The following is a 21,077-nucleotide window of genomic DNA, read 5'->3' on the forward strand; positions in this document are numbered from 1 at the left end:
ACCGCGGAGGCCTCTGGCCCCCCCTTCTTTCCCACCAGGACATCCCGTTCATAAAGAGGCCTTCAGTGCCTCTCATCCCACCAAGAGATGTTTCCATGATGTACACATGTAACACACCTGCTTGTCGTTGCAGGGGTCAGACCTGTTCAGGGATGTGGCCGTAGTCTTCTCCCAAGAAGAATGGGAGCAGCTGGCGCCTGCTCAGAGGGACCTGTACAGAGACGTCATGTTGGAGACCTACAGCAACCTGCTCTCACTGGGTAAGGGCACCTGGCCTGGGAGTTTGCAGGTTACCATGGGACATAGCTGTTCCTTCCCTGTCAGTTTTGGAGTATCCTCTGAGTGGTTCAAGGGCAGCTCCGTGGGCTAAAGCTGCATTGTGCCCTGCCCTCAGGTGACTGTCACATCTTCCCCTGTCCCTTTCTGCAACAGCCTCTCGTTCTTGATAACCAGGCCCTGGATCCAAATTCTGGGCCCCACAGCATAACTGGATGTCACGTTCTTTCTCACATCCAGATCTTGCCGTTTCCAAACCCGATGTGATCTCCTTTTTGGAGCAAGGCAAGGAGCCATGGAGAGTGGAGGAGGCAGTGACCGGAGGCCTGTGCCCAGGTGAGTGAGGCAGGTGCGGGGGGAGGGAAGCCCCCGCAGACAACCATCCAACTGGTCAGCGAGGAAGCAGGCTGGATGGAAGTTTTTCCTCCAAGTCACTGAATTCAGAGGTCGGGTCCTCGTCAGTGTCTTCTGCGGCTTGTCAGTGGCATTTGACAAACGTGGTCTCCTTCCTGAAGCATTTGTATATTTGGTTGCTCACTACCTCTGTCGTCACCTGCCTCGTTAAACCACCTACAGCCTTTCCTGGTGGATCTCCCCTTCTTTAGGCGTCAGGCTCAGACTTGGGCGTCTTCCTTCCTGCTTATTCCCACTCCCCAGGACCTTCTCCGTTACCACGCTAGACCCCGTCCGTACCGGGGCTGTCCAGGATGGCGCCACTGTGTGGTCATTAAAATTTAGATTAATTACCATGAAATACCTTTAAAACTTCAGCTCCTCAGCCGCAACCGCCATGTTTCAAATGCTCACTAGACACTTTCTGGCTCGTGGCCGCTGTATTGGACGCCGCAGGTACAGGACATCTGTCATCGCAGAGAGTTGTCAGAACACCAGTGGTTTCTGTCCCCTCTGCATCTTTCTCACAGTCCAGCGACTTACATCCCACTGTTTGCAGAGCATGGCCGCCGGGGTGCTCGCCAGGCGCCCTGAAGGGAACAAGTCCCAAAAGGAGTCTTTGACCCGCCCTGACAAGGCTGCTTTTCCCTGTCCTACGTTTTGGTAGCAGGGCCACATTTCGGACGCGCAGTGGCCGTGCGTGGCTAGAGGCTGCTGTATGGGCCGTGCAGGATGAGACGTTTTCATTGTCACGGACAGTTCTGTCAGCCTGTGTCGCTCTGTGGCCTCTTCCCCTCTGACTTTATCTGCTGCCACTCTCCCCATCTCTCATTTGGTTCCAGCTGCACAAGCCTCTTGTTTTCTTTCAAGGGCCAGACAGCAGCTGTTTGAGGCTGGCGGGCCATGTGGTCTGTGTCGCGGCGCCTTGCCTCTGCTGTGGTAGTTTGCACCCCAGCTTTGACACGGCTGATAGGTTCTTGCCTTGGCTTTTGTCCTTGGTGTCCCCTCTGCACAGGGTGCTCCTTCCCAGGATGGGGCATATCTCAATTTCAGCAGGGTTGACATTTCAGGCGGGACTGTTCTGTACCACGGGGGGCCATCCTTTGCACTGTGGGATGGTGAGCAGCCTCGCTGGCCTCTACTCACTATGGGCCAGCCGATCCCTCCCCTCAGCTGTGACCTCCGAAAACGTCTCCAGATGTTGCCAAGTGTCCCAGGAGGGGTAACATCTTCCCTGATTGAAAACCAAAGTCATAATGTGACATGACACCAAAAACATCCATAAATAGTTTTCACAACATACAATGTATTGTACGAGAATTTCAAGTGGGGGGCGAAGAACTAAGCCTCCCAGGTGTGGTGGGTTCTTCGCACAGAAATGGGGGGAAGAGGCAGTCCTGTGGACCGAGCCCTTCTCCTGTGGGGTCTGACGCTCTTGTGGGAAGTGTCAGAGTTGACTTTAACTTTCTAGGACACCAGGGAACTGGAGAATTGCTTGGTGTGAGGGGAAACCAACAAACATTTGGTGACCCGAAGTGTCAGAAGTGAAGAGTGGTATTGAGAGGCTCCCCAAAAGGAAACCCTGTACCCGTTGAGCAGGCACTCCTCATTCTCCTTTTCCCCACCCCCAGCTCCTGACAACCACGAATCTGCTTTCTCTTTGTATAGATTTGCTCACTGTGGATGTTTTGCATGAATGGAATCGTACAGTATGTGGCCTTTTGTGACTGACTTCTTTTCCCCCCGTAATCTCCTTACAGTTTATCCACGTCGCAGCATGTGATAGGGTTTCCTTCCATTTTAAGGCTGTGTGCATACACCATCATCTTAACCCATTCGTCTGTTAACAGACTTTCGGGCTGCTTCCGCCTCTTGGCTACTTCGAATAATGTTGCAGTGAACACTGGGGTGCAGATATCACTTCGAGATTTCCCTCTCAGTTCTTCGGGCTAAATGCCCAGAGGCGGAATTACTGGGTTATATGGTCGCTCTGTGATTTAGTTTTGTCAGGAAATTGCGTGCGGCTTCCCACAGTCCCGCACCATTTTCCCAGCAGTGCATAAGGGCTCCGGTTTCTCCACATCCTGTCAACACCAGTTATTTTCGTTCTTGCTCTTGTTTTTAATAGTGGCCATGCCCCTGGCTGTGCAGCAGTATCTCATAGTTGTGACGCGCATTTGTGTAGTGACTGGTGATGCTGAGCATCCTTTCATACGCTTGTTGGCTGTATGTCTTCTTTGGGAAAATGTATATGCAAGTCGTTTGCACATTTTTTAAATTAGGATGAGTTGTTCTGTTGTTGAGTTGTAGGAGTTCTTTATATAGTCTGGATGTTCACCTGCTGTCAGAGGTATGATTTGCAGATATTTTCTTCTGTTCTGTGGGTTGCATTTTCCCTCTGTTGTTTCCTTGGATGCCCCGTTGTTTTTTACGTGTGATACAGTCCTGTTGTCTGTTTCTGCGTGTGGTGCCATATCCAAGCAAGTAGTGCCAAATGCAGTGTCTTAAAGCGCCCCTCTGTGTTTTCTCTAGGAGCTTTATAGTTTGGGTTCTTTGGTTCAGTCTCCAGTCCATCTCGTGGTAATGTCTGTGTGTGTTGGGAGGCGAGGGTCCTGCTTCATTCTCTGGCCTGTGGCTGTCTGCTTTCCTCGGCGCCGTTTGTGGAAAAGCGGTGCTGTTCTTTCTTCATGGCGTGGTCTTGGCACCTTGTCAAGGATCATCTGACCACATGCGTGAGGGCTTATTTCTGGGCTCTATTTTGTTCCATTGGTCTACATGTCTGCCTTTTAAATTTATTGATTTTTAGAGAGAGGAAGGGGGATAGAGAGATAAACGTTGATTTATTGTTTCATCTATTCACTCATTCATTGGTTGATTTTTGTATGTGCCCTGACTGGGGATTGAACCCACTACCTTGATGCTGGGATGACACTCTAACCAACTGAGTAACCCAGCCAGGACTATCTGATACCCTTTATGAGCACCTTCAAGAGCACCCATTTGCTCCCCCTGCCAGGTAGTTCCTTGGTGTAACTGCTTCTTTATTAGCCAAGTGGGGTGGGTTTCTATGATTGTAGTAACATAGGCTGCCCCAGCTGAAATCATGTACCAGATAGAATCAGGATCCAATACACCATTCATCTTCTCCTTGCAGTATGAGTGAGTAGCAAAGAATATTCTGGAAGATGCCAGACCCATTAAATTTGGGTCTGACCCTCTGAACAAGGAAGCAGGCCCTCCTTTCTCCAAGGTCACCTTTTGGCAATGTAAAGGACCAGGAGAGATGGGTACTATTGACACCAGCTCCAGCCTTGGTGTTCAGTAGAAGGTCAGAAATAGAAAGCATTCCAGCAGCAGACTGTCGCCGGGTCATTACAACTTCCAGGGGACATGTGACTATAAGTCCCCACATAGCACCACAGTCCCAGCAAAGAGATACACCACTGTGCTCCTCTGGCCAGATGAGTATCCGGCCACCCTTGCCGTCATTTTTTAAAATCCACTTTATTGAGATTATCATTTATATTCAACATAATGCGTGCATTTAAAGTGTGATATTTTGATTAGTATGGGCAAATGTATACACATCACCACCACCACATTTCCAGGAATGGCTCTTACAACCTCCTCCTTCATCACCACACTCGGGAGCCATAGGTATTAACTTGAGTCTGAACTTTTCAGTTTTTACTATATGAGTTCGTTTTCTGGAAAAGGAAAAATGTAACACATTCTTGTTCTTTGTTGTTTTTCAGTCTTGGAGTCCAGGTACACTACTCAGGTCTTACCTCCGAAGCAGCCCGTTTGTGACGTGCCCTCGACCCAGTGCAAGAGAACAGAAAGCCTTACAAGTTGTGGTCTCGAGTGCTTGAGTTTCCAGGACGACTGGAAATGCAGGAGCCCGTGTGACAGACAGCAGGGGAGTCCAGAAGGACATTTGAGTCAAATGATAATCAATCCTGAAGAAATTCCCACTTTCAACCCACAAGCGTCACTTACTTTTTATCAGAAAATCCATCCTGGAGACAAACCCTATGCATATAATAATTGCAGAGAAGACTTCTGGCCACGGGCCTTTCTTATTAACCATCAAGGAATCCACGCTAATGAGAAACCCTATAGATGTAAGGAGTGTGGGAAGGCCTTTAAATATGGCTCACGACTAGTTCAACATGAGAATATTCATTCTGGTAAGAAACCGTATGAGTGTAAAGAATGTGGGAAGGCCTTCAATTCGGGTTCAAATTTCATACAACACCAGAGAGTCCATACTGGAGAGAAACCCTATGAATGTAAGGATTGTGCCAAGGCCTTCAGTCGGAGCTCCCAATTGATCGAACATCAAAGAATTCATACTGGGGAGAAACCCTATCAATGCAAAGAGTGTGGGAAGGCCTTCAATCGGATCTCACATCTTAAAGTACATTATAGAATCCATACGGGTGAGAAGCCCTACACCTGCAAGGAATGTGGGAAGACCTTTAGTCATCGGTCTCAGTTAATCCAACATCAGACTATTCACACTGGCAAGAAGCTCTATGAATGTAAGGACTGTGGGAAGGCCTTCAATCAGGGCTCAACCCTTATTCGACATCAGAGAATTCACACTGGTGAGAAGCCCTATGAATGTAAGGCCTGCGGGAAGGCCTTTCGGGTGAGCTCACAACTTAAGCAGCACCAGAGAATTCACACAGGAGAGAAACCCTACCAGTGTAAGGTGTGCAGTAGGGCTTTCAAACGGGTCTCGCATCTGACTGTGCATTATAGAATTCATACAGGGGAGAAACCCTACAAGTGTAAGGAGTGTGGGAAGGCCTTCAGCCACTGCTCCCAGCTGGTTCAACATCAGCTCATTCATACTGAGGAAAAGCCCTGTGACTATGAGGAAGAGCAGAGGACTTTCCATTGTGATCCAGCTGCTGTTCAGCATCAGAGAATGCAGAGCAGGGAAACACAGGTGAATATCATAAATGTAGAAAAGCCTTCCATCAGCACTTACCCCTTGTTGATCATCAGAGAACTTATGTTAGCCAGCAACCACATGAATGGACGCAGTGGGGAGAGCCCATTGGCTTAGGCTAATTGCAGCTTTGTCCTTTCATCGCGGGGAGAGACTTGAAGAATTAACGCGGGTCAGAATGCCTTCCTCCAGAGCTGTCGTTTCTGACGAGTCATAAAGGTCATGCTGAAGAAAGATTTTATGGATGTAAATTCTTTAGATACCATGATTGTCAACGAAACAAGGAAAGGTTGAAAAAAAATAGTCTCTTAACACTTTTATTTTTTTTTTTTTTACTTTTAAGATTTTATTTATGTTTTTTAGAGAGAGGGGAAGGAAGGGAGAAAAAGAAACATCGATGTGGGAGAGAGACATCAATCGGTTGCCTGTCTCAAGCCCCCCAGCTGGGGACTTGGCCCACAACCCAGGAACGTGCCCTGACTAGGAATAGAACTGGTGACCTTTGAGTTCACAGGTCAGCACTCAATTCACAGAGCCACACCAGCCAGGGCTCCAACACCTTTCCTTTTTAATTCACCTTTTCTAACCCCCATGTAATAATTTTAACAATAGCCAGAGGTTTTCATTTTCTTGTAAACTCGAAAGATAAACAGAACAGCCAAATTACTTTTGAGTTAATAAGGAACTAAATCATGCAGTTACCGTAAATGGGAAAGGAAAGAATGACAATCAGAGACCCTGGCCAGGTAGCTCAGTTGGTTGGAGCATCATCCTGATACGCCAAGAGTGAGGGATAAATCCCTGGTCAAAGCACGTATAAGACTCAACCAGTAAGTGCATACATGAGGGGAACAAAAAAGTTCAAATTTCTCTCAAATCAATTGAAGAATGACAAAGTTTTTCACACTTGAACAAGTATGAGATGTGGCTAATGCCACTCAGGAATTTTTATCACCTTTAAATGCACGTGAAACATGAAAACCTGTAAGATTATACTCAGATATTCTAAATGTATGATACTATTCAAGAAGCCATAAAAGAGAACACCAAACATCCAGATGATGAAAGAATGAGTTCATACAAAATAACGAAGTAGGAAGTGGTTATCTTACAACAATCTCAGTTTTCATTTATTTCTGACCCAAGAGTAAACTAAATTTAGCAGATGGCTTCTTAATTTTCATGTTGTTTGATTGCTGTGGGTTATCTTTTGTAACCCCTATTGCAAAGAGAAGGGGCCGGTTGTTACCTAGCAGCCATACCCAATTCCCCTTCTTTTTTTTTTTTTTTAAAGATGCCTTTTGTTTTTTTTTTAGATTTTAATTTATTTTTAGAGAGCGGGGAAGGGAGGGAGAAAGGGAGAGAAGGGTTGCCTCTTGCGTGTCCCCAACCAGGGACCTGGCTGGCAACCCAGGCATGTGCACTAACTGGGAATTGAACCTGTGACCCTCTGGTTCACAGGCCGGTGCTCAAGCCACTGAGCCACACCAGCCAGGGCCCAATTCCCCTTCTTAATGGCAGCATCTCTGTCTTGTGTTAGACTCTGAAGCTGTCAGAAGCTACTTTCAGCCTCCTTTGCAGCTCAGGAAGACCCCTGGGTTCCAGGGACCTGCTGGGCTTCCGGGAAGGATTTTCCTCCTCCAGAAGAGACAGATACATTAGGAAGACTTCCTTTCATTTTCTGCTCCTGGACATTTTCCTATGAGAATGTGATGTCTGGGGCTGCTGCAGCCATTTTGGAACAAAGAAAAAACAAGCTGATCTAGAAACCAGTTCTGAAACTTTCTTTGATGCCTTGTTATGTAAGAAAAATAAACCTTTATTGCTAAAGTTAATTTTAGTTGGATATCTTGTAAACTTGCAGCCATAAGCATCCTAAATTATAATACTTCAAATTTTATTATGATTGGTAAATGTGGCCTGGAAATTAATACCTACTTTTAAAAATTTGATTTTCTCTTTGTGGCTAAGTACAGGATTGATTTTGTAGATGTTCCCTAACACTGAAAAAGACTATATATTCTTGTCTGCCTGTTTGGATACAAGATTCTATTTAAGCCTGTGGATTTAAATGATAAAATATTCCATGTCTTATATTATTTGATATATTGGATCAGAATTTCTTAAAATGGAACTTCCTGGGCCAAGATCATGAATGCCCAGAGATTCCTTTTTATTTATGTTGTTTGAATATGACTTAAGCCCTATTTATGAATCATACCTTTTATTATTATATAAATCCTATTGTGCCAGGGGTAGTGATCAACAGACCACATCTGGCCTGCTGCATGTTTCATAAATAAAGTTTTATTGGAACAGCTATGCTTATTTATTTGTTGTTTACACCTGGCAGAGCTGAGTGGCTGTGAGGAAGACTGGCCATGAAGCCTATGTTTGCCGTCCGGCCCTGAAGATAAGAAGTTTGCTGCCCTGGCCCGTGTGACTCATTTGGTTGGAATGTCGTCTCATGCACCAAAAGGTGGGTTTGATTCTCAGTCAGGGCACAAGCCTGGGTTTCGGGTTTGGTCCCAGTTGGAGTGCATAGGACAGGCAGCCAGTATGTTTCTCACATCAGTGTTTCTCTCCCTCTCTTTTCCTTCCCCTCTAAAATCAATAGGTTGTCCTCAAGTGAGGATTAAAAAAAATACCAATCTTAACCTAGTATAATCTTCTTTGTATTTTATATTCATCCTGTGTAACACTGATACTGATTTATCTTTGTTTACCTGCTGGTATGTTTTTGGTTTTTGTCCATCCTTTTATTTTCCACCCTGACATGTTAATTCTTTTTTTTTTTTTTTTTTTGTAATCACACAGCTGATTTTTTAAAATTTAAACTCTGAATTTTTCTATAGGAAAATTCATATTTTTATTTAGTGTGCTAATAATACTTTATTCCTTTTATTTTGCATTGTGCAAACCATTGATATTATCTTGGTCTTTTCATATGTTGGCTTATTATTTCCTTTTTCTCTTGCTAAATTGGAACTTCCCACTGTGCTTAAGGTGGTGGTGATTTCCCCATTATTATGATTATGATTATTATTTTATTTTTTAGATTTTACTTATTTATTTTTAGAGAGAAAGGGAGGGAGACAGGGAGGGAAACATCAATCAGTTGCCTCTTGTATGTGTCCCAACCAGGGACCTGGCCTGAAACCCAGGCATGAGCCTTGTCCAGAAATCAAACCAGCGACCTTTTGGTTTGCAGGATGACGCCCAATCCACTGAGCCACACCAGTCAGGCTGATCTTCCCGTTCTTAGTCATTATTTGGTCAGGGTGAGAGCACTGTTCTATTTTCTCATCCACAATTGATTTTCTTTGTCCCTCTCCTCCAAGAAGAGACATGACCCTTGTTTTCTCTTTTTATACCTTCCCTAACCTAGTGAAAGTTTTAGTCTAAAGCTGTTACTTTTGCTTCTATTTCATTTATTTGATGCTTACATTACTTACTGCCAGACCCACTCAGGATTTCCATTTAAATCTAAACTGAGTCACACTTATTGCTGGCCATTGTTTCCTTTCATTGTTTTCCTGATCTTGGGGAATAATTTTATATCAAATGATATTTGGTCACACTATTTTATTGAGTATATTTGTCTCAACAAATGGTATGTAGCTGGTATTCTCAGAATCTTTACATGTCAAAAGAAGTTTCTTATATCCTTGCAAATTATATTTTTGGTTGGTAGAACATTCTCAGATTATAGTTTTTTTCTCAATAATCCATGGATGTTCCTTTATTGAATTATGGCCTTCTAGAAGAGGAACCAAAGGCTGATCTGATTCTCTTAGCTTATGTAGATGTATTTGTCTCATGTCTTAGTGACTAAAAACAGCCCAGGTTGTCCTAGTCAGGAACTTATCTGGTTAGGGAATTGTCCTGATACGCCAAGGTTGCTGGTTCAATCCCCGGTCAAGCCACATACAAGACTCAACCAATGAATGCATAAGTGAGTGGAACAACAAATCGATGTTTCTCTTTCTCCATCTCTCTCTTTCAAATCAATACATTAAAAAAAATTTTTTTTTTCAAGTTTCTTCCTGTCCTCAGAATCTAGGAACTTAAGCTGGATATGTTTAGACAGTCTTACGCCTTTTTATTTTCTTTAAGCCCAAGGAATTTTTTTTTCTAAATATTGTTTCTTTAGTACTTCTCAATTGTTTTTCTTATTTCTATTTAAAAACTTTAATATTTTGAATAAACAGTATACCCTCATGATCAAAAACCTTGAAGGTCTTCTGGTCAAGATGGCAGCATAGGCAGACATGACTCGCCTCTTCGCACAACCACATCAAAATTACAACTAAAATATGAACAACCATCACTCAGAACCATCAGAATTTGAGTTGAAAAGAAGCCTGATAACTATGGAATTAGACCTAAACCATATCCATCCAGACTGGTAGGAGGGGCACAGATGCGGAACAAGCTGATGCAACTGGATAAAAATTTGGGAGGGATATCTCAGGAGCAAGGCGTCCCAGCCACACACCAGGCCCCCAGCCCAGGGTTCCAGAGCCAGGAAGGTTAAGTCCCCATGACTTCTGGCTGGAAAAAACCAATGGGGATTCAGTCAGTGGAAGAAGTTGCTGGAGCCCTAAGTAACTCCTCTTAAAGAACCCACACACGGATTTGCCCAGGCAATTAGGATAGCCAGCAGGTGCAATCACCTCAAACCTTGTCTCCTGCCTGTGATTGTTCTTCGGGGTCTCAGTCTTCCTCATTTGTACAGGGCATCCCCTTTTAAAAATTGGAGGCAACCCACCTTGGCAGAAGATGCTCTCCTCTTGCATTGCCCCCTAAACTTTCCCATACCCTGCCCCCTCCAGCTAGAACCTGAGGAGTCAGAGGACGAGGCAGTGGGAAGGCTCACTTCCTCTGAGCTCCAGCACTGGGGAAGCAGCTTGAAAGGCACCAGCGGCACACAGGGAAGAACTGAAGTGTCTTCCATCGAGACAGGCAGAGGCCATTGTCCCTCTTCTGAGCCCTCCCACAACAGCCTGGCAAGCTGGTACCATATCTGAGCTCCCATCAGCCTGGCTAACACTGTATGACCCACCTTGGAGATCCTCAGAGACTCTTCCCGATCCAACTTACGGGCCCATCCAAACTGATTTTCCATGTGAATGGCTGGTCTTGGCTCACACTTCACAACTTCCTAAATCCTTTCGAACAAGCAACATCTGGCCTCAGTGAGCCCCAGGCCTGGCACTAGCAGCACCCAGCTTAGATTCACAGCTTGGCTTCACCTGGGAATCTCCAAGCCCAGTGGAAGTAGTAGCCATCTCAGATCGCTTTATAGCTCAGGTAGGGTTGCCCCGGGTAAAACACAGGCCTGACCTTGACCTGCACCACCTGGTAAACTCCGGAGCCAGCACACCCAGTGGACAGACCACGTCAGAGCACCATCACTCTACCCCTGCACAGCTGATCCTCCACAGATGGTGGAGGTTGGTGTTCAGTGGTCACAGCCAATTTTTGCAGCTGACTGGCCTGGGTAAATCCCTCCCATTGAACTGCCAACAGCAACCAAGGCTCAACTACAAGAGGAGGATGTACTCAGCCCACACAAAGGGTGCACTTTGAATACCCAGCTTAGGTGACAGGGGAGGCTGTGCCACTGGACCCTACAGGACATCTACTACATGAGGCCACACTAAGAAGACAGGGAGTCAAAGCAGCTCTACTTAATACACAGAAACAAACACAGGGAGGCTGCCAAAACAAGGAGACAAAAAAACTATGGCTGAAATGAAAGAACAGATCAAAACTCCAGAAAAAGAGCTAAACAGAATGGGGATAAGCAATCTATCAGATGCAGAGTTCAAAACACTGGTTAGGATGCTCAAGGAACTTAGTGAGGACCTCAGCAGCATAAAAAAGATTAAGGAAGAAATGAAAGAGACACTAATTGAAATGAAGAACAATTTACAGGGAAGCAACAGTAGAGTGGATGAAGCCAAGAACCAAATCAATGATTTGGAACATAAGGAAGCAAAAAAACAACCAATCAGAACAACAAGAAAGAGGACTCCAAAAAACGAGGATAGTAGAAGCAGCCTCTTCAACTTCAAGTGGTCCAACATTCTCATCATAGGGGTACCAGAACAAGAAGAGAAAACAAGAAATTAGAAATTATTTGAAAAAATAGTGAAAGAAGAATTCCCTAATTTGGTGAAGGAAATAGACATGCATGTCCAGGAAGCACAGGGAGTCCCAAACAGGATGGATGCAAAGAGGCTCACTTCACCATACCTCATAATTAAAATGCCAAAGGTTAAAGATAAAGAGACTTAAAAGCAGCAAGAGAAAAGAGAAGTTATGGGGAGTTCCCATAAGACTGTCAGGTGATTTCTCAAAAGAAACTTTGCAGGCTGGGTGGGATTAGCAAGAAATAATCAAAGTCATGAAAAGGAGGGACCTGCAGCCAAGATTCCTCTGCCCAGCAAAGCTATCATTTAGAATCGAAGAGCAGATAAAGAGCTTCCCAGACCTGACTGGTGTGGCCCAGTGGATTGAGTGCTGGCCTGTAAACCAGAAGGTCACTGGTTCGATTCCCAGTCAGGGCTCATGCCTGGGTTGCAGGCCAGGTCCCCAGTTGGGGGCATGCGAGAGGCACCCACACATTGATGTTTCTCTCCTCTTTCTCCCTTTCTCTCTCTAAAAATAAATTTAAAAAATATTTTTAAAAATAAAAAGAGCTTCCCAGACAAAAAACTAAAAGAGTTCATCATCACCAAACCATTATTATATGATATGTTAAAGGGACTTATTTAAAAAAACAAGATTAAAACTATGAACAATAAAATGTCAAAAAATACATATCAATCAACAATTGAATCTAAAACCAAACTAAGTAAACAAGAAGCACAGAAACAGAATCATGGATATGGAGAACAATTTTATGGTTGCCAGATGGGAGGCGAGTGGGAGGAACGGGTGAAGAGGTGAGGGGATTAAGAAGCACAAATAGGTAGTTATGGAATAGCCATGGGGATGTAAAGTACAGTATAGGAAATGGAGTAGCCAAAGAAATTATACACATGATCCATGGACATGAACAATGGTGTGGGGATTGCCTGAGGGAGTGGCGGAGGGGTTCCTGGGTGGAGGGGACAAAGGGGGAACTATCAGGACAACTGTAATAGCATAATCAATAAAATATAATTTAAAAACTTGAAGATGTAAAAAAATGTATGCAGTAACAATTCCTATCCTTTTTTCCCTTCTGTTTGTTACAGCAACAGAAGACCACCTCCCTGGCTTTGATTCTCCAAGTGTAAGTCAACCTCTAGGCCTCCCTCATTCTTCTTGTTATGCCAGTAATCATAATTCCTCAAAATAGCCCTGCGATCAGGTTTTTTTTTACAATTTTTAAAACTTTTTATTTATTGATTTGAGAGAGAAACAGAGACATTGATCTGTTGTTCCACTTATCTATGCATTCATTGGTCGATTCTTGTATCTACCCTGACCAGGGATCAAACCCATAACCTTGGCCTATTGGGACAATGCTGTAACCAACGGAGCACCTGACCAGGACAGATTATTTTCTTAGGAGAAAAATAAAACAGATGTAGAAAAGCCATATCAATAATTATTCAATATCAGAGAATTCATACTGGAGAAAAGTCCCGGGAATTTAAGGATTTTGGAAAGGCCTTCTGAGGGACCACATAACTTAACATCCAAGAATCCATCCTAATGAGAAGCCATGTCCATGTAATGGCCATGAAAGGGTCTTCGGTCACCTCTCATATCTTCCTCAAATGCAGAGGATCCGTACTGGTGGGAACCATTTCAATGTGCTCCATGTGGAAGAGGTTTTAGTCACTTGACACTGTTATTGTTGAACATCAGAAGACTCATACTGGTGAGAAGCCCTATGAATGTGAGGAATGGGGGGTAGCCCCTCGGGTTACCTCACAGCTTATCCAGCATCAAAGAATTCACACTGGGGAGAAACCCTGTACATGCAGAGAATGTGGAAAGGCCGTCATCATTGTTCACATCTTCCTCAATATCAGAGAAACAAATGCCGGTGAGAAACCTTATCAATGTGGATTGTGGGAATGACTTTGGACAGTGTTCACGATCTACGTGACATCAGAAAACTCATTCTTTTTTTAATATAAATTAAGAGTGTTCAGCAATTTATTTATTTTAATCCTCACCTAAAGATAGGGCTGTTGATTTAGAGAGAAGGGAGAGAGAGACAGCAATGTGAGAGAGAAACATTGATTGGCTGCTTCCTGTATGTGCCCCAACCTGGGGTCGAACCTGTAGCCTAGGTGTGTGCCCTGACCAAGAACTGAGCCCACAACCTATTGGTGTACAAGATGACACTCCAACCGACTGAGCCACCCAGCCGGGGCAGAAAGTCCGTCTTAATGTTTGCAAGAAACATGGGAGGACCTTCAGGCACTGTCAGCTTCCTCGATGTTAATGAGTTCATGCTACAGAAAACCCCCGTCAATAAGGGAAGGAAAGACTATTGGTCCTGTCCATCAAGGAACATCAAGTAATTTATAAGCAATAACCTCTTCAAGTGCAAAAATGCTGTTTGGCTCATCTTATGTTACACTCACTGGCAAATTCATCATAACACTCACCACTAAACACCATATTAATACGATAATGTAGAAAAACTTCTCTACCCTGTTTGTCAGTCATTAATTATTGGAAAGTGTATCCTAGCAAGAAACCATATAAGTGGAGAAATTTTGGAAAGTCACCCTAATGGACGAAAAAGAAGGCACAAGAAAAAGTGATCCTGTGAATATCACGTATGTGAGATGTAAGTAAAGAACTTTCATCCTGATTTTTTACTTTTGTTTTAATGTGATGTTTCAAGTACAGTTGACATTAAATATGATTTTGTATTAGTTTCAGGTATACTGATTTTTTAAAAAGATTTTATTTACTTTTAGAGAAAGACAAAGGGAGGAGGAGAGAGAGAGAGAAACACCGATGTGAGAAAGAAGCATCGGCCAGTTGCCTCTCATACTTGCCCCAACCGGGGACTGAACCCACAGCCCAGGCACGTGCCCCTACTAGGAACCGAACCAGCCATCCTTCGCCTTGGCGGACGACGCCCAACCAACTGAGCCACACTGGTCAGGGCTCATATAGATATTCTTTAATTTAAGGAAAACTCATATTGAAGAACATACTGTGAGTAAAAAAAGAAGCATTCAGAATTTATCAGTTATTACGCATCAGAAAATAGTGTATAAAACCCTTGACATTTAAAACAAGTGTTAAACATTTAACTCTCAAGAAAGGTGAGGAAGGTGCGGAGAAGTCTGTAACAGGTCATACACACAGGGCTGTTAACTCAGGTGAAGATGTCATGAATTAGGTATTAACAAAGTACTTTTATCTGGTATGTCCTGCTTCAGTAAAACGAGAACACTATGACCTAAATGAGATCAGCAGAGCAGAACACCTGCCAGGGGTGGCCAGTTTTCTGCACTCAACAAAGCTCCAAGTTTCAATGCTGTTGTATTTATAGACCAGAAGTCCATACCACTGGAAATAATAAGTGAACCAGAGACCTCTTGAGAAGCCAGAAAATGAACATAACTTTGCAATAAACAGAATTAAAGGAAAAATGCATTATGTTTAAACTGAAAAGTAGATCTTAGCCACCTCGAAGCCTTTTCTTTAAAAGGATAATATAAACATTTAGCAGATTTCATTGAAGTACTAGAGGGCAGCAGTCCCCAACCTTTTGCCTTTTGGGCACCAGGGACCAGGCTTTGTGGAAGTGGGGGCGCAGACACGACAGGAGCTGGAGCGATGCCAGGGGTTGGGGACCCCTGCTATGGAGCTTAATTAAAAAGGAGGAGGTTGTAATAGCACATATAAAGAACATTTAAAAATGAGATTAAACACATTACATTTTTGTTGCCAATAAATTTCAAATTTTAGATGAACTTCGCTTCCTAAAATGGAAAAGCCAAATTCCCAGGATTGACTAAAGATTATCAAAGGGCAAATTTTATAGGGACTACAACTGAGTTTTTTTTTTTTTTTATCCACTATTATCAGTTAAGAATAAAGATTTACCAAACTGTAAATGTACAGAGAATATTGATGATACACATTTGCAAGTTTAGTGTAATCTCAATACACAAACTGAAGCCTAAATATGCAAATGTCCTCAAGCTCCTGAATTACAAAATGTGCCAGGTATCTATGAGTGCCACACTTTTCTACATGTTGTGAAATTTTCTAAATTTAAATTTAAAAAATTGTAATTTCTAGAAAATTAACACATTTTATTTTCCTCTTCAAAATGTAAAATTTTAAACCAGTAAGATAATCATTAAGATACATTTTTTAATTAGATGATTTGTTGAGAATTTGGAAGAATATACCTGTTTAAGGTTGGTTATTCTTCCAGAGTTTAGGCTGCTTAAAGAGAAAAATATTGAAAAATCACTTGATCCTTGTGGTGAAGAATGCCTTCGCATATGTAGAATTCAAATGTGAAACCTAAAAATAACTATTCACCACACCTTAGAATCATCTGAACATTTCGTTTAGGATTACATTTATAGGTGTAAAACAGCAACAAAAACCCAGAGAATTGTAGGGTCACTTTGTAAACGGATCACCTGAGGTGCTGATGGGTTAAGAAGGAAATGGTACTTCAAGGATACACTGTGAATTTTAAGGTACTGGTAATGTTCCCCATCTTAGCTCGGTTGGTGAGTTCAGGAGTATCTCTTCTTCTCTAGACCAGCATGAGCATTTTTTAAATGCTTTTTTAAAAAGTATATTTTATTATGTTTCAGTAGTCCCAATTTTTTTCCCCTTTGCTCCCCTCTGCCCAGTGCCCCCCTCCCCTCCAGCAATCCCACCCCCCATTAGTTCATGTCCATGGGTCATGCATATAAGTTCTTTGGCTTCACCCTTTCCCATATTATTCTTAACTTCCCCCTGTCTGTTTTGTACCAACCAATTATGCTTCTTAATCCCTGCACCTTTTCCCCATTTCTCCCCCTTCCTCCTCCCAGCTGATAACCTACCAGATGATCCCCATTAAATGCTTTTTATATACGCATTTAATGGAAATTCAGTATGGGAATATTTATCCTTGACGTATACCTTGATACCCCTTCTATTTGTCCCCAGAGACATTCCCTCCTGTCAGTTGGCCTTCTCTCGATTCTTGTTTATAGGTGGTAGAAACGGTGATGAGATCTTTAAAATACAACAACTGTAGGAAGTGTCAGAGAAAATTCAGGTGAACCATGGTCAGGTAATTCCAACCTACATTTGGGATCACATCTGGGTATTATGTAGTAGCTGGTTTTTCTTTCATGTTGTGATATGTAAGATCTTCCCATGGGTTTTTAAAAAATTATTGATTGATTGATCTTTAATATTTTTAAAGTTTATATAGAGAGGGAGGGGAAGGGAGGAGAAAGAGAGGGAGAGAAACATGAATGTGTGGTTGCTTCTCGTGTGCCCCCAGCTGGGGACCTGGCCCACAGCTCAGGCTTGTGCCCTGACTGGGAATCAAACCAGTGACACTTTGGTTCACAGGCCAGCGCTCAATCCGCGGACCCACACCAGCAAGAGCAAAATTATTTATTAATGAGAGAGAGAGAGAGAGAGATTTTTGTTGCACTAATTCATTGGTTGCTTCTTGTATGTGCTGTCACCTGGGATCGAACCTACAACCTTTTGGTGAACAGCAGGGCATTCCAACAAACTAAGCCACTCAACCAGGGCTCCCTTCTTACTTGTAAAACCTCCAGTAATGCCGCACTGTGTGACTCTGTCTCTCTGAGAATGGGGTTCCGGTCACCTGGGAAAGCCATCCCTCACCTCATTGCCTGGTGAACCCAGTTCAGACACTTCCCCCAAAATGAACTCTACTGTCCCTGCACTTGGCATATACATGTTGGTGGATTCATCCCTCAGATGCGTGGTAGTGAATTTTGTAAAGATACAAATTTTTATATTTAAATATTAATCACGATGGCAACAGAAATTTTAGCTATACAATTTGAACAAACTAAGAGTAAACAATTAGACTTGATATACAATATTATATTAGTTTCAGGTGTACAACATAGAGATGAGGCATTTATATAACTTACAAAGTGACCCCCCCCCCAATAATTCCAGTGCCCACCTGACACCATACATAGTTATTACCATATTATGGACTATATTCCCTGTGCTGGACTTTACATCCTGGTCACTATTTTTATACCTGGCAACCTGCACTTCCTAACCCCTTAGCCTTTTTCACCGAGTCCCCCAAACCCCCTCCCATCGGGAAGTCACCAGTTGTTCTCTGTATCTCTGAGTCTGTTTCTGTTTTGTTTGCTCATTTATTTTCTTTAGTTTCCACATATAAGTGAAGTCATATGGCATTTGCCTTCCTCTGACTGACTGATTTTACTTTGCACCATATCCATGTTGTCACAAATCATACGATTTTATTTTTTGTTACGGCTGAATGATAAAGAACTCTTGTTTTATATAAAATAGGTTTTCTGGTTCTTAGTGGGGGGCGGCCTTACCTAATATCACAGTATTATTTTAAAGGTCGTATGCTTAGTTTTGTATTTCTCCCTCTGTTAGACAACCACTGTGACATTTTTAAAAAAGATTTTATTTACTTTTTGAGAGGGGGGAAGGAAGGGAGAAAAGAGAGGGAGAGAGACATCGATGGGCAGGAGATACCTGGCCCTAGCCCCGGCATGTGCCCTGACTGGGAATCAAACCAGCTACCTTTAGTTCACAGTCTGGCACTTAATCTGCTGAGCCACACAGCCAGGGCCCAGTGTGGCTTTTATTCTAATAAACTCGGAGCTCCCTTCTTATGTCTCCTGCTGGGCCATTTCTCTGCCAGTCTTAGCGTTTTGTAAGGTCTGGTCGTTCGAGTGTTGTCTGCAGCTGATGCCATTCCGTTCCGCCTGTGCTGCCACCTGCTCCAAACCGCGTGGGTCTGCACAGCTGCCTCCGTCGGCAGAGACCATAAGCTTCCACCTGAGCCGAAACATCAATGAATCTGGTCCAGGCATCTAAGGGGGACCTTAAAAAAGCCCCATTAGGATACTGTCTCTTTAGGGGGTAGAGAAAGGGGTAAAATTTTCCTGAAACCGTAGCTGCCACCCCTGAATGGCATTTTAATTTGACCAGCTAAGCCTTTTGGGTCCCCTGCTCTCTAATTATTCAGTCTAAGTTGTCTTGCCCCTCAATCGGGGTATCAGGAGGAGGGAGAATAATGGGGGCTCCACCAGGAAAGTCTCAGCTTCCAGGGTACAGAGCTGTTGTAGTCGGTGTTCCTGGCCACACGGTGGCGCTGCCGCACTGCGAAACAGCCTCCGAGGACTCCGCAAAGGTGTTTTCACCTAATGCTCTTCTTTCTTTTTCTTTCCTGTGGGCGATTTCATAGTGTTTTTCATTAGATCACCTGAGAGGGGAAAAGTATCTTTTCTCCCTGAGGAAATCTCAGAATAGGATAATCTCCTCCGATCTTTGGTGGGCATTTACAGGTCAGGCTAGAACACGCGCATTTTTTAAAATTCATCCATTCCACATCTATTGTTACCTATTTTGTACCACGAACTGTTGTAAACATAAAACTAACAGAACTATTCCCACGGAGCACACGTGTTTAGCAAGGGAGTTAGACGATACACACAAGTAAATAAGTATAGAATGTCATACCAGACAGTACAATGACAATTACGAAGCATGTTAATGGAACTTACGGTAGATTGTGCTGTTTTCTCATTGCATATAGAATCAAGTTCACTTAATTTATTTTTCTTTTAATTTAAACTTTATTGTATTTTTCCATTACCATTTAGTCCTCTTATACCCCCTCCCCTCAGCAATTACCACATTGTTGTCCATGTTCATGAGTCCTTTTTCCTTTAAAAAAAAAAAAGATTTAATTATTTATTTTCAGAGAGAAGGGAAGTAAGAGAGAGAGGAAGAGAAATTTCAATATGTGAGAGAGACGTCGATCTGATCGGTTGCCTGTTGTACATCCCCAGCTGGGGACCTGGCCTGTGGTTTATATCTGTTATCTGCAGGAAAATTGGCCCAGATTTTTTCTTTAATGTTACATTTCTGTGGAGGGTGCTAGGGACTCTGCAGGGTAGAACAAGAAGTTGGGATAGGAAAATGTAACTTTTCGAATCCCAACGCTTTCTGTAGCTTTCCAATAACAACAGTATGCAATCCTCTGTAGTTCATACACCTCACAAATCTGACCCCAGAAATGAATAATTACTTACCAGGCACCCACACTGCATGAACAGGAGGGTAAGTTGGCTAAGACATGAAATAAGGAAGCAGGTTAAGAATTTGCTCAGTATTCAGGATTTTGAGCCCAACAATAGCTGTGTATTAAATCGCTTGTGGCAATCAATAATTTTTACATTATAATCCTTTAAAATTGAGTTAAAGTGCTTCATGATAGAAAAAGATGGTCCTGAGATAGATACAACAGAGAAAAAAAAGTTTCAAAATCAGATACTGTATAATTCATTTTTCTAAATTATTTGTTTAGGCATAGAAATCTCAACCTGGATGTGAAAGAAAAATATGTATCAAGCTACAAGCCAAAAATGTTAATGGTGTTAGCAGCAGCCCCAAGCTCTGGGATTCTCGATGACTTCCATTCTCTTCTTTTTGACTCCTTTGCTCATTTTTAGACAATAAACATTCTAATTTTCTCTACTCTGTATTCCTCTTCTCTGCTTTATATTTCTCCATAGCCCTTTTCACCATTCGACTATTTATTTTTCTCATTCATTGGTGGTTTGTCTCCATCCACTTGAAAATAAGATCTAAGCGGGTATGGAATTTTATGTATTTTTTTCTCTGCTGGATCTCCTGAAAGGTTTTTTTTTTTCTTCTTCTTTCCCTTATTTGATTCAACTTCCAGTGAAGGAGTATGAGTCCGATAATACCAGGCACCATTTCCACTCTGGTAATGGACAGAACAGGGTACCATCCTGGCAGTCAGGTCCCAAAGACGTCCCCTCATTCACTGCCTCCGAGCACTAATAATAATATTCCCATTTTACAGGTGAAAAATAGGCTATAGTCAAAGAATTGATTAAACACAGGGTTTCCAGTCGGTGTTCTTAGTATCGGAAAACTTAGCCCAGAACGAAAATCACACTCCCAGGGGCAGACTCCGGCCGGACCCGCAAGACACCTCGGTTACACAGACACAGGTCACAAAGCCACAGCAGGAGACGGCAAGGGCGCAGCGGTCCTGCGCCTGGCTCGGGGGCAGCAAGTGGATACAGTAACTAAGGACGCTGTGGTCTCCTAGGACCGGGAAAGGGTGGGAGGAGCTCGATTTTATGCGCCTGCGCACACTAGCGCGCAGCCCCACCTTGCTCCCTGGGCCACGCCTTCTAACGTTGTGACGTACGTCGCAGGCCTCCACGCT

The 21,077-nt window shown here is 43.2% G+C and overlaps 1 protein-coding gene across 9 annotated transcripts in view; it reads left to right on the forward strand.

Moving 5' to 3' along the window:
- Window positions 1-20,323, forward strand: part of ZNF582 (zinc finger protein 582) — a 22,598-nt gene extending 2,275 nt beyond the window's left edge. For 3 of the 9 annotated variants that reach the window (XR_016507881.1, XR_016507883.1, XR_016507880.1), the window contains exons 3-8: window positions 134-260; window positions 517-612; window positions 4,425-5,626; window positions 7,170-7,431; window positions 7,983-8,108; window positions 14,566-15,605. Coding sequence is in view for 2 of the 9 variants with exons in the window: in XM_090261275.1 (XP_090117401.1) it covers window positions 134-260; window positions 517-612; window positions 4,425-5,626; window positions 7,170-7,334 (1,590 nt within the window). In the remaining 7 variants the exon portion in view is untranslated. Of the gene's footprint in view, window positions 1-133; window positions 261-516; window positions 613-4,424; window positions 5,933-7,169; window positions 7,946-7,982; window positions 8,109-12,876; window positions 12,936-14,565; window positions 15,607-20,183 lie in introns of those variants that run through there. The other 6 variants (XR_016507884.1, XR_016507882.1, XR_016507885.1 and 3 more) reach the window with 6 other exon arrangements.
- Window positions 20,324-21,077: the final 754 nt, after the last annotated feature.

The sequence above is a fragment of the Furipterus horrens genome, unplaced genomic scaffold (assembly GCF_987537825.1).
Source record: "Furipterus horrens unplaced genomic scaffold, mFurHor1.1.pri manual_scaffold_13, whole genome shotgun sequence".
NCBI classification, from domain to species: domain Eukaryota; kingdom Metazoa; phylum Chordata; class Mammalia; order Chiroptera; family Furipteridae; genus Furipterus; species Furipterus horrens.